The sequence below is a fragment of the Rhea americana genome, unplaced genomic scaffold (assembly GCF_003343005.1).
Source record: "Rhea americana isolate MKP2758 unplaced genomic scaffold, rheAme1 scaffold_50, whole genome shotgun sequence".
Lineage (NCBI taxonomy): Eukaryota > Metazoa > Chordata > Aves > Rheiformes > Rheidae > Rhea > Rhea americana.
In genome coordinates, this window is record NW_028186646.1 from 2593480 (window position 1) to 2611058 (window position 17579).

A 17579-nucleotide genomic window follows, 5' to 3' on the forward strand; every position below is an offset into this window, starting at 1 on the left:
TACCTTTAGATATTTATATCTATCCAGATTATTTCCCTGTAAAGACCTACATTTAATTATCCTGTCATCTATCTTCCTCTCCTCCATCGGTTCAATAATTCATCTGTGCTATGCTCATACTACAGTTTTCTTCTTACATCACTCACTCAAAAACCTGCCCTCCTCCTCTTTCCAGATGTACAGTAAATCTTCCATTGCTCAACCAATGGATTGGTATATTAAATTATAGTCTTTATCATCTGCACTGATTGAAGGATATTCTGTTATTAGAGCCTGTCTGTGTTTGTGTGACATGAGCCCATCCATTCCTGCTCTAACTGTGCAGTAAATTTTACAAGCAGTTTTCTGCCACACAAAGCAAAGGCACAAGCAAGGTCTTTGGAGACCAGTGGGAAACAGTAACAACAAAATCTTAAGACGGCTAAAGGGTTCCTTAGACAAAAAGCAAAGCAATTTGATAGGGCTAAAAGCCACATTACGAATCTGACCTACAGCATACATAAAATGGATGAAAGATAAATCACAAAATATTCCTTTATCTAATGATAATACAGTGTAAAACTATATGACTTCACTTTTTGGTTGATGGTGGGGTAATTACTAGTATCCTCAGCAAGAAAGCACATGTCTTCATTTCTTGGTTAATGGAAAAAATCTCTACAAGTTCTGAGAAGATTTTCTCAGCGAGGAAGCTTGAAGCTTGCCAATGACGTTCAGTGTCTTGAGGGTGAGCCCTGTGAGTCTGACAGCCATCAGTCTTCAGGCACAGAAAGAGTATAATTTGATGCACCGTATCTCGATATCCAAGCAAAACAGCTATTGCTGGTGTTAAATCTGAGGAGTGCCCTCATCCTAAATCTGTTTGAAGCTTTCCCCTTACCAAAGGCAGTCTTTGGACTGAGTCCCAAAAGCCTGCACGCTTTTCACTTTAACTTAAGAGACTGGTCTAGAAAGTCTGAGTGATGGCCTTTATCATGATCCCATCCAACAGTCTCACATAYGCTGAGCTAATGTCTTACAGAGATATCACATTTCTCAGAGAGCAACACCTTAGCAAAAGGCATCAGAATACTCATTTAGAAAAATCTTCCAGCTAAAGCATTCATAAATAGCTTCATTTTTTTGGTTCATGACATCACTACAATCCCTTAATGAAACTGCAATTCAAGGAGGCTAATTTGTGCTCTAATTATACATTAGTCTGGGCTGAAAGGTTTCTGGATGGAAAAAGTTTTCCTTCAGGCGATCTTTTATTCCTCTTGTTGTATTTACTTAACAAAGAACAGTCAGTTTTTACTGAGCTTTCTTTATAGAGTTGAGTTTGCCAAGGGCAAACATCTGGAATCTTTTTTCTTAGTGGATTCTGATAACACCCTTTAACAAGAGAAAAGATTGTTTGCAAACCTAGGAAGAGCAAGGTTGAAAAGCTAACAGATGTATTGCCAAAACAGAATGAGCTTTATGAGCTCTTCAGCCAGAATGCCTTCCAGGACAGTGGCTATGAGAAATCAGATGGGACATTATTAGACAGGTGGTTTGAGGAAATTTAGAGAAATGCAAATGCAGGAAATATTTTCTCATCATTAAAAAAGGTCCTCTCTGCTAATTGTTTTTGCTGTGTTACTTGAAAGAAGACACTCATTATTTGTTGTTAATGCATTTGATATAGGTTGAAAGCCCAACATTGTTCACAGTATGCTAGGATTCAGAGCCATTCCACCTAACTGAGGCTTTCTAAGAAGAGAGGTGCTTTAAGGAAAGAAACTAAGCCTTTCAGAGATGTGAGTCACCTTTTAAGGTGCCTATGACACCCAATGTCTTGAGGGTGAGTCACCTTTTAAGGTGCCTATGACACCCAATGTCTTGAGGGTGAGCCCTGAGTGTCTGAAAGCCATCAGTCTACAGGCACAGAAGGAGTATAATTTGATGCACCATATCTCAGACTCTTATGTAACATATAAGGCTGTTTCATCTGCAACCCAAAACAGACACTGTTAATGTAGGTACCTCAGTAAGGTAYCCATAGTTTGTCAGGAGGAATTCAGCCTAGAAAATGCAATGAATGAATGAATGAACGATGAGTAACAAGCTAAATAAAATGTACATCTTCAATATGGCCATGGCTCTTGTACTTGTGTTAATAGCAGCTTTTCCCCATAGATAAGTTCTGGACCAATTTTTGAGCTAATATAAATCAGTATCAGTTCTCATTTTGTTGAATCCATCCTGGCATCTAATGCAGAGACTGATCCTGGCAYTGGAAGCAAATTTCTGTGCCATCTATTATCTCCAGGATAAACAGAAGCTGCAGATAGAATGAATTGCACTTAATATGAAAATAACATCCTGTGTCACAACGTAAGGGTTTCCAAAAGAGTAAATCAATGATTTCTAGAAGAATTAGAAGCTGTTGCACTCTCTTGTGCCATTAACCCTTGTCCTTTGTCTAAGACTTTTGGTACAGCCTCTGTCAGGGAGAGGAAATGAGCAGGTGAACCGGTGGTCTCATCTGGTGCAGCATCCTCATGTTCCTCCTCTCACAACTGACTGCCCACAGACCTCAGCCTTCTCCCTCCCTTTCCAGCTGAATACTTGCCCTCGTTCAAGCCTCCCTCAGCCTTTCTGTATAGAGTATTTCACAGTAAAGGGGAATTAAGATACTGTCTAGTACCACTAGACTTCGACAAGAGGCAGACACTGAGATGAGATAAACCAGGCCTGCTAGAAGAACATGACCAAAAAATATTGCTAAAGCCCTGCTATGCATTCACCTGATCGCAGGTGGAGAGCGAGCTGGAAAATCCACCTTCCCACGGCACTGCCTGGGCTTCACAGCAGGTCCTTGCTGGAGGAGGCCAGAGCCTGGACACCACCTCTGTGAAGCAGTGTTAAGGGGGCCCTGCGCAGGCTGGGGGAAGTCAGCACGGCAGCAACGGGGAGCAATGTGTATTTGGGTGTTCACAGGTGTGAGCTGTAATCAATGCATTGCAGTTCCACGAATTCTGGAATTGTAGAATCAGGAAAAAAACAGAAGAGAAACAGACGCCAAAATGTTTTCACCTGAGGAAAAGTATGGAAGAGATCTGAATGCACTGACAAAATGCTAATTTTATGTGTTTCTTTTCTTCTGTTTTTTTTTTCTAGAAAAAGTAAGCATACTGTCAACCTTTATAGCRCCCTTCAAGTACTTGAGTCCTGGTGCAACCAATATGGAGGATGAAGACAATTTAAGTAAGTAGCCTCTTTTCTTTATAGACAGACAAATAATAAAGTTACCTAAAAGCACTGACGTGTAGTAGTAGTTTAGATACTAAGTGCATTTGCCAACATTGAGCATAGTCCTTCAGTAAAATGTAGAATTATCTGATGCTGAGTGCAGCCTTATTCTTTTAAGTCTAGTGAAGGAGGGGTTAATCTCAGTTCAGCTTCCCGCTTTTCCCTGCTCAGGCACTGATCCCGCACAGGCACTGGCAAGAGGAACTATAAATTGTATGCCAAATATAAAGGCAAAAAAAATTTACCAAAGGGGAGTGTTTAGCACTCAGGGTCACAGGACTGCAGATCCTTTTCTTTCCCACTTACGTTGCCTTATTTGGCTTGCTTTCTTCTCTCACAGCCCCTGAAAGACAGGACCTTTCTGTTTCCTTTGTCTTCTCCCCCCAGTTTATACTCTCTCAATTACAAAGCAACTTTAGCCAAAGTAAAGACTGCAGGATCAGGCCCTCTTTTTTGAAAAACTGTTTTCTTCTTTACTCCTGCTTGACATGACCTGGAGCAAAAAATAGAAAGAAACCAAATCCAATTGAAAAGAGATGATTAACCAGGCTTAAATGAACTAGCTGTAACTCAAAAATTAGCCACGGGATTCTCTGGGGCACTTGCGCCAGAATACATGCACYAACACGTTCTGTGCCCATGACTGCATAGCACATAGGAAAGCACTGCTGAATTTGAAAGAGAAGTGAAGTCTTTAAAATACCAATAAATCCAGGAGAAACACATGCAGTTTGGACTGAATAACCCTTACTAAGCCCTTCCATTTATTACCTAGAAGCAATTATTGTATGTTATCCAGTCCTGCTTATTGTAACATATCTTGAGTCATTAAAAAAGGGAGGAAGGCATTCTGAACCAAATGAACATCTCTTTGAGTTTTACTATCGCCTACCAGATGGGTTTCTTTTCCAGCCAGAAACACAATGACGTGTTGCCCTATTAGAATCAGTAGGTGGGAGGAATGGGTTTTTCTCCCTGTTGTTGCTAATCTGCCTTTGATCAAACATGATGTGGCACTAAGGGGAATAGCTGTTGAAGGAGCACAGCCCTCTATTTTGTACTGCCAAATATCATACAGACATCACACTGTACCTGAGGCATGAGGACTGTTTTTTACATATCTTAGCAAAGGCAAAAAAAGTCCTGAAAATCCTTCACAATTGGTCCCAAGGAGGCTACATTTTCAGGAAGAGRTATGAGAAGTACACACAAAAAAACATATTATGCACATGATGAGACTGGTGCAGGCACCTCCTGCGTAATGTTTCCCAAATGTGCTACTCAGTTATTTTTAGGTAATGTAGGAAGTTTGTACAAGTCAAACACTGTAGCACCATTTTCTTGCTGCTGCAGTAATGCCAAGACTGCTTCGTGCCTGTGCTGGCTTTAAAATAGCTCATACGGACAGAGTAACCTATACTTTCTGAAAGAAAAACAGAAAATTGTGTTTAGGGATATCCTGCCTAGTCCTCTCCTGGTTCAAACATACTCCTAGTGGTAATGACATCAATCTGTATATTGGCATATGCAACGAATTTTTTAAAGAAAATGTTGCCTATTAGAATCTAAAAAAAAGTGAATTAAGTTCAAATCAGACATATTTCAGTGTTTATTTCTGTTCAGTTCTGGTATAGTGACATAGTTCCCACTGACTTCCATAGCAGGTAGGTACCACTGTAGTAATTAAGTATTTTAAATAACTTCAGGGATTTGATCTGAATAAGCTGTGTCTTGTACTGTGTTAACATTTTAGGTAATGGCTAGAAGAAGAGCAGCAAGGTAGCATGGTGCTTTGGTTATCCCTGTAGTCCCACTAACTGAAAGTCCTTATATGAGCCCTGTGAGATTGCTCCGTCCTGAACCATGCTACGTGAGTGCAGAGAGTCCCACTAACTGAAACAGATTTAAATCCTATGTTTCATGTTTCTTTAGGCCTTCTGTACAAAGGGATCCATGCCAGTTAAACTACAAGTGCATTTTCAACTGATGTTTTTTAGCATATAGATATCATTACTGTGATTTATGGTCCATAAAATAATGCTAAAAATGTATCCAAGCCACTAGCCTCCTTTGAAATGCYGCCTTTGGCAGACTAATAATCAGCCTTTAAGGAAGATCTTACCCTAAACATGAGAAAAAGGAACTACCTTGTTTTATTATTCCCAAAACGAGTTGTACCTAGGAATATAAGAGCTGTCATATTGGATTAGAAATAAAGTGTTTAGCTCTGCATACTGCCTTCAACAGCTGCTTTCAACATTAAGAGAAGGGACATTTAAACAGTGATCCTGCCTTTGGTGTATCTTTCTAGCACCCAGCAAGAAATACACTTAGCTTGAGTCTGCACTTGAATCATCTTGTTCCCTAGACACTGATAGATCTGTCTAGTCTGCTCTGGAGCCCACTGATACTTCTGATCTCAACAGCATCCGGGAACTGGGAGCTCCATGATTAACCGTATTGTCCAGAAATGCATCCCTTGGTTGTTTCAAGCCTGCTGTCTCCAGAGGTTGGGTTGTACAAAACAGCGAATAGTCCTTCCCCGTTCRCTGTCTGCTTGCCCTTCACGATGCCAGGCACCTCGGCCTACGCCCTGATCTTAAATCGACCCGTCAGCACTATGCCACAACGCCAAGGTCAGGCATCTCCGGGCGCAGACACTCACAAGCTTGGCGCGCACCTCTAGCAGCAGCGTACGCTCCCGTGGGTCTGGCTGTGCTGTGCTATGTGTGCGTAGATCTGGAGCATGTGCAGGCACAGAGGCCTGGACTGATGCTGACTGCCCTCAGTCGCCTCATCCTGGCACCTGAGTTGCTACGTCAGACAGACAAGGACAGGCAACTCCGGGAGCRCCACAGCCCTGCTGGAGGTATACGCCGCTCCCCGCGACAGCAGAGGGAGCTGACGGTGACCCTGTCCCTAATACAGGTATCTCAGAAACAGCAAAAATCATGGGGGTTGAATCCCAACCTAACATTCAGTGCATTGAAGCATGTCCGATTTTGAGTATGTTGRTCAAAATCCTCCTAACAGAGCATGAAGCCCCAGAGCTTCTGATTGCTTAATGCGAGATACGGCAGGGACCCTGCCTTTAAGAGTATAGTGAATACCATCTTCCATACTATCTTCTTCACAGCACCAAACCGTCTTGCACTGGCAACCAGAACCCCTGCTTTTGTTTTGAAAACCATATCCATTGGTATCATTTGGATTTTCCCCACGCTAAAGCTAAGCTATCAGGTCCTGATCCAGGAAGGCAAGTACTTAAATCCATTTCTAGTTAGAGCTGAACACAGGTTTTGCTGCATGTACTTATTTGCTAAATCAGACTGAGAGCATCAGAGTTGGAGTATCATCTAAGTCAGGTCATTAAGTCACTTGAATAATTTCTCTAATTTATAAGGGCTGCACTATGGGTACATGGATTTCACAGTTATTGCAGAAAGTAAAGTGGGCAAAGCAGAGTATTTTCAGTTTGGATCAGCTAAAGGCAACATCAGTCACCTTTCACAAATTTTCAGTCTTTAATTTAAGCAAAAAGCCATGTGTTTTCATTGCATTGCAAATGTTTCCCCTCACTGTGTGCTGTTACAGACTGAGGAGTTCTAACAATATCATTTTAAACAGCCTAAACTCTGTGAGTTAGCAGGGAGAATTTCATCTGTAACAATGCTATTATGACAGGTTTTCCTTAAGTAGACTTACCRCATTTACTTTTTTCATGAAAATTTAAAAATATATATTTGTGTGTTTGCATGTAAGAGAGGAAAGTGTGATTTCTATTGTTAGCTACACTTTATTATTTTAAAGTCAAGAATATGGACTTAAAATCCCTAGCAGAAGAGTTCCCAAACCTTTGTTATGGATTCAGTAATCGTATACAGACGTTTTGCCTGCCAGAGAYGCCTGCCCTACACTGCTATTAATGCAGGAGCTGACCTTGAACAACGGTACCATCGTTCTGACTCCCAAGTTCGTACCTATTGCTTCTGAGTGACAATTTTTCACTTTCAAATATGACAGGAATTATGGGGGTCAGTCCTTTTAACCTTTACAGTCAATGTGACGCAGATGGGCAGCAAAAAYATACTGTACACAAGCGGGTCAAAAGGGGGTTAGGTATTAATGCAGGAAAATAAAATTTCAGCTCAAACTGTATTATTCAAAATGCATTGCTGGGAATTCTGTTTTTACTAGCATTTCTAAAGACAGTAACTTCCTGTCATAAAATCTACATAATTTATTATACAACAGAGGCTGTAAATTATTTTTTCAATATCATAATTTTTCAAAAGCGTAAYGTTACTTGTGATTCAGTATTAAAGATGCCAGCCAGAATGAAGATGCCATCTACTTCGCCTTTCCCATCTTCCCTGGAAGTTGGYTTAGCAGCAGAATAACCTTCAACAGGAAAAATATTATCTCTTCAAATGTAGCATGGAGTATCGGATGGCTARTTCTTCAGAGCCCTTATGACCCAGAGACATAGGCAGTGTCATTATTAGTGATGCATTATAGTTCTGAAAAGCTCTTGATGGTGCAGACTCTCTAGGTTAACTCTACTGTGCATAATGACCAAAGGAGAAAAACATGAAAGAGGAGACAGAAGACTGAGGAAAAATACGTAAATAAACGTATTTCACTAACTGCTTTCTTCTCTCCTATTCAATTCCTGAAGTAAATATAAGATTGCAGTGTCTCYCCTTGCTTGTAAAACTGCAAAAATCAGTGAAGAAAGTTACTCAAAGAGATATTACAGTGAAGAATCAATTTTTTTTTACACAGTAAAGTAGAAGWTATTGCCAAAAAGTTGTAGCATTTTTCTTTCTCTTTTTTAACCCCCTCCTGTTACAATTTTATTATTTTCCAACCTTTCATCATAGAAAAACTATATTTGATTATAACTTTTTTTYYCCAAATGTAGAGGATGTGTTTTGGGAAATCAAGACCAAGACATTATGAGAGATAACAGGACTGAAAATGATCCACAGTTTTGCATTTTCSCTGTGTGTATCCTCTGACTTACCCCTTTCCTTTTAGTGCTCTTCATTTCTAAAATTGCTTGTGATTTTCTATTATGGCTGCTTACAGTATTTATCTTATGTAGTTTGGTGTCATTTGCCTGCTTTGTCTGATTTTCACAATAGAAGTACATGTGCCACCATTAGAGAGGTAATCTTGTGTCTGCTGTACAGAGGTCTCATAAAAGACACATTTCAAAGATCTTCTATTTCAAAGGTACATGGAAGTATAAAGTAATTTCACATTGTCCTGCTATTGTCAGATATCACACAAGTCCATCAGGCTCACAGACTTTCTGAGGCACTCGCYGAATTCAGGCGGCCTCTAATTTACATGACATAGGTGACTTTGGGCCTGCTGCTGCTCTTGTTGAGATCTGTGAAGAACTGAGTTATTAATCAGTGTTCCAGAATCGGGTCCTCTTGGAATCTGGTTGGATGTGAGGACATTTGCGTGGATTTCCATCAGTGTAACTATGCCAAAACATACCATAAATATACACATCACCTTCAGGAAGACCARGCTTTTTCCCAGGTATTGTTTGTGTCTGGCCCTTGAAAGTTTAACACCGACATCACTGCATTTTTTTAGTTACAACAGTGTGAATTCCTTTCTCCCCAAAACCTAGACTAGACAGTTCCTTATACAGAATTTCAAGACAAACAAGAAAAGTATATTTTTATGTTGCCATGGTTTTAGTTAATCACTATGTTAGTGACAGTGATTAAGATAAGATGCTAAGGTTACACATTCTTGTTCACAAATTCATAGTACTCTGATTATGAAAGGAAAAATAGCTGGAAAAAAACAATGTAAATTATAAATACAAATAACGCCCTCAGTTTTCCTATTCAGTGGTGCATAATCAATACAAGTTCTTTTCAAACCTGAGTATAGTGTGAAGCAAGAGTTATCTTTCATGTCATGCTTCCTGACTTCAATATCATTATGTACCGTAATTGGGTCTGTAAAAACCTATTAGGTAAGATGAGAGAGGAGGTGTGAAATACAGAACCAAACCTGCTTCCCTCAAAAAAGCATATCTGAGTCAAAAGAAAATACCCTTTAAACAAACAAAAAAAGTCCTTGCAAACAAAGAGTTGTATTCTAAGTGGGATTGAAACATGAGATAGAATCACAGAGGAAAATATCTAGCCCAAGTCATTGCAAAGCAAAGTTAAAGCTGGCATCTCCTTCCCCCTCGGTTCAGAGCTTCCATAAATAGAGTTGTGAACTCAACAACAAAAGACTATGTTTTCCTTGTGTATTATTTAATTTGACCTTTTAAATGTCTTATTTCCAGTGAGCCTGTTTTAAAGATTTCACATTTTGTATGACTGAATGCCATATAGTGAAACTTCTTTTTCTATTATGTATTTCTTTTTCTTTCCTTCCTGACCTGTCTTCATTCTCCCCCCTTAGCTTTAGAAAGTAAAAATTAAGTAGTCACTAAGACCTAAATTTGTCAGTCCACCTTCTTCATCAGCAAAGCATTTCAGCACATATACGGAGTTAAGCAAGTAACTGGTGAAATRCGGACACAGGCTGCAGGCTTATTGTGTGCCAACGTGTTTTTAGGAAAGGGAGCCTAAAGCTTCAGTCCTGCAAAGGGGCTGCCACGCATGCAAGTGTCACGGTTTTTGTTAAACTGAACTGCTTCCTGTAGAAGAGCTGGCCTGAATGAAGTCCTATTGCTCTGATGGCAAAAAGTCTTTTGACATTTAATAGAGGCACAGCCTGCCCATTTTTCATTGGGATGTAAGGGAGGCGTTAGCATGGTTGGTTCTACGTAATTCTCTGCAGCTTCAGGCTTCTGTCAGCCACAGCCTCACTCCGGGCTGTGGCACAGTCACTCTGCTCCAGCAGAAGCTTCTGCAGTCTCGGCAGGCAGCTAACCACTTCAACCCCTGCAGCAGGACTGTGTGTCAGGGTGGAGAGGAAGAGAGTTGTAGCGGCCAAAACCCTGTAGATTGTGGAAGGACCTTCACTGTCTTCTAAGGACTGCAGGGACCTTCTCTGGGCTTGGGACTCACGCAGTTACCACAGGTGTCACGCTCTTTTCTGACAATAACAAAACATGGGAAAAGCTCCATGAGAAATGCTTGTTGGAATATATGCCATCAGCCAGGCAGTATTTTGGTCTGAAAGGGATCAGGTGCATAGCCCCAGGAAAGGGTTGCTTCACAGGTTGATTAAACTCATGTTTACTTCCCCAACTTTGTCTCTGCCCCAAGCAAGGCACAGAAGGAGCAGAGGATGTGTCAGAGAAATACATTTAGACAAACCCATCCAAAATGATAGAAATGCTGTAAGATGCTTATTGAGAGAGCAGCATGTTTTCCTTCTCATTCAGAACATCAGTGAGATGAATCTCCATTCTCAGCCATACATGCTCTGCAGCAAAGAATACTGCCTTGCAGCACAGGTGTAGCACAAGTGTAGTTGAGAGCAACATGAGATTCATTGGCTTGCCGACCCCAGAGTGCTCCCTCTGTAGCTCCAGGCTGTCATTTCATTCCCTTCGCCCAACACAACAGTGTTTCATGGCAGTCACACTCTCCCATTGCTTTTGCTTGACACAGATCATCCTTTACATCAGTAATTACTCCCGCCATGATGCTCYGGCTCTCTTAGTCTGATTTAGATTTATCTAGAATTTCTGCAGTATTAGTTATTGCTGATGAAGGAGCTAAGAGTATCTGAAATTGAACTTGACAGAAAAATTCTCACATATTAAACTGGAATCTGAATCCAGAACAAATTATAGTTTCAAATGTGAGGAAGGTCTATGTGATCATTTCTTAGGCTGGATTCGTGTTGTTAGCAACACAAGAGCCTATGTTGTGAGTAGAGCTGGTCAATTTATTCATTGAAAATAAATTATTCAATGCACTTGCCCATTTTTCTATTTATGATTCATTTGTGGATCATTTTTGATTTCTAATAATGTGTGCATGAGCATTTGCCCACATGGATTTTGGAACGAATCTCAGACTAAGGGATCTTTGCAAACTATTCATTTTCTACTAGTAATTATTCACCGTGAATGCAGTAGTTCATTTCAGTCACATGACATCATATATGCTTCCTCTTTGAATGATGTAAYCTCTTTAGAACAGGCAGTTAATGACTAATACAAGTAGTACTTTGGGGAAAAATAATCATTCAGGACGTGTTGACAGTCTGTACTATAACAAATAAAGGAACCGTTATATAGATGTTTGAAGAAAACTGTTATATCTTCCCCCTCAAAGAAGGCCAAGCAAACATGTCATTTTCCTTCATAAAATTTCTATCATTAGCTCTTTTTTAAATTTTTTGGCTATTCTGCCAACCCTCGACATGACGTCAGCTACTGTGATGACAACTGTGAGTTCTTTTTCTTCTTTACTGACAGGTACCAGCAGTGCAGAAGTAAAGGAAAATCGAAACATTGGCAACCTGGAGGATCATCCAATATCCTCTAGTGAGAGGGCAAGAGGAGGAACATCTAGCAGTAAGAGAAAAAGACCCTTAGAGGAAGGCAACAATGGCCATTTCTGTAAACTCCAACTCATCTGGAAGAAAGTCTCATGGTCAGTGACACCAAAGAATGCTCTGGTTCAGCTACATGAACTTAAACCAGGTTTACAATACAAAATGGTTTCCCAGACAGGTCCAGTGCACGCTCCAGTCTTTGCTGTCGCTGTAGAAGTAAATGGACTTACGTTTGAAGGTACAGGACCCACAAAAAAGAAAGCCAAAATGCGTGCAGCAGAGCTAGCTTTGAAGTCTTTCGTTCAGTTCCCAAACGCATGCCAAGCTCACTTTGCCATGGGGAACTGTATTAATCCATCCACGGACTTTACCTCTGATCAGGCAGACTTTCCAGATACTCTGTTCAAGGAGTTTGAACCATCTACACACAGCAAGGACTTTTCAGTCTATAACCCAGTTAATAATGAATTGCTTTCCACTGCTTATCGACATGGGAGGTTACTCTGCCATACATTGGACTTAATGGGCCACAGTAAGCAAAACAAGCACAAGATGGCATCCAAAGCGGAGAGCGAGAAGAACCCAGTGGTGCTGCTAAATGAGCTGCGATCGGGGCTGCGGTACGTCTGCCTGTCGGAGACCGTGGAGAAGCAGCACATCAAGAGCTTTGTGATGGCAGTGCGAGTGGACGGGAGAACATTTGAAGGCTCAGGACGTAGCAAGAAGCTGGCAAAAGGCCAAGCAGCACAAGCTGCTCTGCAGGCCCTCTTTAACATTCGGCTGCCCAGCCACATTCCCAGCAGGAGTAAATGTAACCATTTGCCACAGGTGAGAGCTCTCAGGTAGCCACCACCGAGTTGGAGGAATTTTGTAGATTAATGTGATCTGGGTCGTTATAGCTGTTATTGTTCTGTGAGAGGCCTCCTCTGAAATTATAGTAAGTACCGTGCTGCAATTAAGCTCTTTTCTCATAAAAACAGCCACATGCTACAGCAAAGGCTTAAAAATTGTATCTTAAAATCACCGGGTACGATTTTCAGGCCTTTCCATTAGGGACATAGATGAGAAGGCAGAATGCAGGGGAAATCTCAACATTTCAGTTTCCTTGAGAGAATGATGACATTGACACAGGTGGAAAAAGCAGGTTGTTTTGTAGTGTTGCCTCTTTCTCGATAGAAAGAAATCCATAAACAAGAGGCAATAGGATGCCCCATATTCTCCTTTTAGAGTTAATGTTTGCTGAGGACAGTGCCATTCAAAGGAGTTAGTAATGACAAGGAATGTGCTTTTGTCAGAGCAACTCTCCTGGCAATTCGACTGCAAGAAAAGTTAAAGGATTTTTATTACAGGTCTATTTTTTTTTTTCAAAAATATCTCTAGCAGTACTAGAAATGGTTAAAGCTCTGAAGTTTTCRTGGAACAAATGTAGAGATTACTGATGTATTCATATAGAAAATATAGATCTGAGGTACATATTTAGTGAATCAAAATTTCATAGTTGGTTGTATGCCAAAGGCTATCTTAGCATTGCATGCTCAGACTTGTGTCAATTTTCTAGGTTCAAAGAAAGTCAGGATTTGCAGACCCTGAGAAGCGTTACATAGGTTCAATTAATTTCTTGGTTTGCTTGCACTGTCCTAAAAGGTTTGATCCACCAGCACTAGGAGGTGATCCACCACTACAAAGCTCCCTTTACGAAGGAAGTTGTTAATGTCCAGGATTTAATGCAAAGCACTAGGAGCCCTAAGAGCCATTTCACTGCTGGCTTGCTGTGAGACCCTAGGCAAGTCATTTAAATCCAATATCCCTGTCTAAAAAATGGGCATATTTTATGAAAGAACACTTTAAGATCCTTAAGTAGTGTGTAAATGCAAATTATTAGTAGCAATTCTCATTAACATTAGTAAAAATGTTCATTAGCAAGAGGGAGTTTGATCAGGAAATAAATCCTTTATGAGGTATGACTGCCTGCAGTTTCCAGGAATTATATTTGGTGAACCAGAAGTTCCCTTCTTATGTTTCCAAAAAGGAAATGTAAGAAATGTAAGAAATTCTAAAATACATGATAATCCTCCCTCTCTTTCCCTTTAATTCACATTAGTAAACTCTTATGTACCAATGGGAGAACAATCTAATTAAAAAAAAAAAAAAAAAAAAGGCCTTCACAGTGCTTTGCACATGTTTTAGAAGTCTCAGCTAATCTGGTAGTTTCTTCCTCACAGTATCCCTCTGAATGGTGAATGAGATTTAAATGAGAGATTTATGCAGTTTCCCCTATGCAGTTTCCTGTGCTAATCAATTTTGTAAAAGGTAAAGTTTGTTTTGAAGAACATGCCTATCCTGCCCCATGAAAACCTAGCAACTGGATATAAAGAAGAATCCCTCCTACCATCTTATTTATTGCCTTGTGGTTCCCAGTGAACTTTGCTGGGTGGATCAGCAGTTAAATACCATGAACTAAGAAACCTACCATCACGGGATGATGGTTTGTTGTGTTCTGAGATGGCACCACAAGTATCATTACTTTAGTTCACAGTCTGTCTGTGCTTGGTTTCTAAATCATCTTCCACCTGAATATTACATCTTACCTGAGTCCCAAATTGCTCACAAGGCAACACACATATTCTTCAGGGTGTATTTTCTTTTTTATATTCTCTTTTCTTTTCTGGTGACTGATGCACATCTTATCTTCATCTTCTGACTGTTCTGGAAGTATAAATGTCAGCAAAAAGATGTCATTGAACTTTCTCTGTCAGTATTTTTTGAGTGGTTGTGTATTTCCTAACTAAAAGATTAGTCAGACACTTTTAATGCTAGAATTTAACATGTTAATTGAGAGATAAACTCTAAGACTGATTTCTGCTTACTTCTCTACTTTCACCAATAAATACAGGAGCCGTGACACAAAATCCATGTTCATGTTACTCACTTCAGTCATAATCTAAATTCCACTGAAACTAACAGACAGATTTCCACAGACAACAGCTGGGCTATAGCTTAAGCATTGAAACCAGAAACATCTTTACTTGTTCTTATTATATTTTACAATATCTCATCAAGTGACTTTCTTTGCTGAGTACTTCAGCTCATCTGGCTGTTTTGTCAACTTTTGGTGGTAACTGTATTGGTGAGAGTGTTGTTCTCATTGAACTGTGGTCAGAATAAGCTGCCCCAAAAGTTGTTTCAGCTCTTCCTTGTCTCCCTGAACCTCTATGAGTCAAGTTTTCAAGGATACACTTCAAACCACATTTTCAAAGCTATGCCTACTCCTGTTTCAGTAGGCCTCCAATAGAAATATCTTGTTGGTATCCAAGTCTGTTTAAGTGCAGGAGAGTACCCCAAAACTCAAATGGCTTAGAGATAGATTTTGAAATTTCTCCACAGAATAAGAAGTAACTAATGTCTTATCCAGCCGCCCACTCTTTTTCTGTACTTCATCTTACTTGTCAGGGTATCAGATAGTTAACTCAATAATAGGGAAAAGCAAACTAGATCCAGTATAATAACAGTTTCACGTATATTTTCAATATTTTATAGGATTCATGAGTACGTTTTRTCTCTGTGGTTGTCCCTTACACATAGTATTCCACCTTTGCATGTCTGCACATTCCTGCTGCCCTTGCTCTTATCAGTGGCTTCAGCAGGCAGGTGTTTGGCCTAATTGCAAATAGGAAAGACCAGAAATCTCTTAACAGTGGTAGTCCAGTTCTACTGAACTTACGAATTTCCCTGTGTCTGAGGAAGTGTCAAAAGAGTTCAAATGTCCTTGTGAACTGGACCTCTAGACCTCTGACATTTGTGCCTTGCTCATCAAAATGCCCAGCAGGTACCTGCCACTCCTGCCTGGCCCTAGGGCATACCTTAGCCTAACGGGCACTTCTTGTGCTGACCAAAGAGTTTCGCTCTAAAAATGTCAAAAGAACCGCAATATGCTCCAGCCTGTCCTGATAGGTAGTGCATATGCCGGAGGCTTCCTGAATCTCCAGGAAATGGAGAGCATAGATATAAAATCCCCCACCTTGATCCCTTCTGTTTCAGGCAAAACAAGAAAATGCAAGAACAGCAAAGCAAGAATAGCTGAATTCCCTGGGGCTGTTGCAGTCCAGCTTGCTTCTTCAGCTGCCTCTCCTGCTCCTCACCTGCCAAGGCTGAAATTCCATTGTGAAACAGTTATAATGTTGTACATCATTGATGCTTTCTTAAAAGAAAAATCACTGTGCCTCTGATTTCTACTCTGTGATTGTTCCATAGTATTCTGGGGCTGACTGCAAAAGTATACCCCCCCAAATTAACAAAAACATATCACACTTTGTAATAGGAACATTTTTTAATCCCATAATTTAAAAACAATATGTAATTCAGATTATGGCTTCTTTACAGATCTCAACAGTGCTTTGATCCACTTCTGTGCTCCTTAAATAGGTACAACAATGGCTTGGAGAACTGAGCCCTTTTGTAAATAGGAGGTAGCCGGGATAGTCCAAGATAGCTGAAATGGTCACAGGATTTGCCCATCAATCTACCAGCTACTACCATTCTTCAAACTAGGACTACTATCCATGCTATGCCACTGAATTGCAAGAAATAATTGCTACTGATAGTTTGAGAGTGAGCATAACATGTTGATCATAGTATCCAAGAAAGGAGGTGGGATATCTGCTAAACTGATGAAAAACAACAGATATAAAGTGAGTCAAGAGAATGGAAATCACAACACGTCATTGTGTGCCTTCTCTAAGTCACCACTTGTTTCCTAACATAGTTGGTATAAACTCACAATGCCCATGAAATAATATGTAATTTCTTTGATTATCAACCTTCATGGCAGTCTGACAATTGTTTTGCCTCCCCTGGGAGCTAATATTCTTGTAATCCAAAATAGGAGACAACAGTGAAAGGTGCTGAGCCAGCCAGCCTTAATGAGTCTGCTCCGGTAGAAATCTGTTCATACATTCCCAGACTTTCAGAGTACAGTGTGCTCATTTCGGGAAATCAAGGTGACCCCCAACAGCATCTGACCAGTTTACAGATTGTTTTTCTAATCTTGTACTCCTTCTAATCTATCTCATTCAGTCTAAACAACATTCTTGCTGCTGTAGAGCAGAACTATTAATTAATATTGCCATAACAAATTAGTAATAGAGGGGTGCTTAGATTTCAAATGGACTGAAATTAAAAATGAATAAGTGTGAAAATTGCATTCACTTTGCTTTGCAGTTGCTTAACACTGCCGTTGCTGGTTCACAGCCGGAGCCTCCAAAGCAGTAACCATTTTTTTTATTTAAATATAACCTTCTTGGGTAGTGTGTGTGTCATCAGAAAGAAACAGGACTTTTTCCTTCTGCAAGTAAGGCTAACCATTTGAATCCAGTTAAATCCYATATTTGCCATAAGCCTCATTTGCAGACCAAAGCAATCTGGGTATCCCCATTGCACTGATTCAGCACAGTGTGCAGGTTCCCACCAGCTGACTTCAGTGTAACCTTAGTGAGCAATGTCACATGAAGCATAACCACTGTGGTGTATGAAAAAGCCCAGCCTACGATCCATTTCCCAAGAAAAGCCTGTTTCTTTGTGTGTTTTAAAATAGACTTTATTTTCATGCAGTATCAGTTGTCCCTGCCTCCTTCACTTTATTTCTCTAACTATCCTCATTTGCCAACTGCCTTGCAACCATGCCCTCTCACCTGTGTTGCAATTAAGCTGGGGAAGGGGTTGTCAGTGATAGATCTGACTCTGGTGCAAAGAGGGACAGCATGTAGCTAGGCACTGAGTTTTGAGAAGCCATTCCAATGTGTTTACAT

General features: G+C 40.3%; 1 protein-coding gene across 1 annotated transcript in view; it reads left to right on the plus strand.

Moving 5' to 3' along the window:
- ADARB2 (adenosine deaminase RNA specific B2 (inactive)) overlaps nucleotides 1-17579 on the plus strand; it is a 319117-nt gene that overhangs the window by 205500 nt on the left and 96038 nt on the right. The window contains exons 2-3 of the mRNA XM_085317721.1: nucleotides 3145-3231; nucleotides 11696-12603. Coding sequence (XP_085173847.1) covers nucleotides 3145-3231; nucleotides 11696-12603 — 995 coding nt within the window. The remainder of the gene's footprint in view (nucleotides 1-3144; nucleotides 3232-11695; nucleotides 12604-17579) is intronic.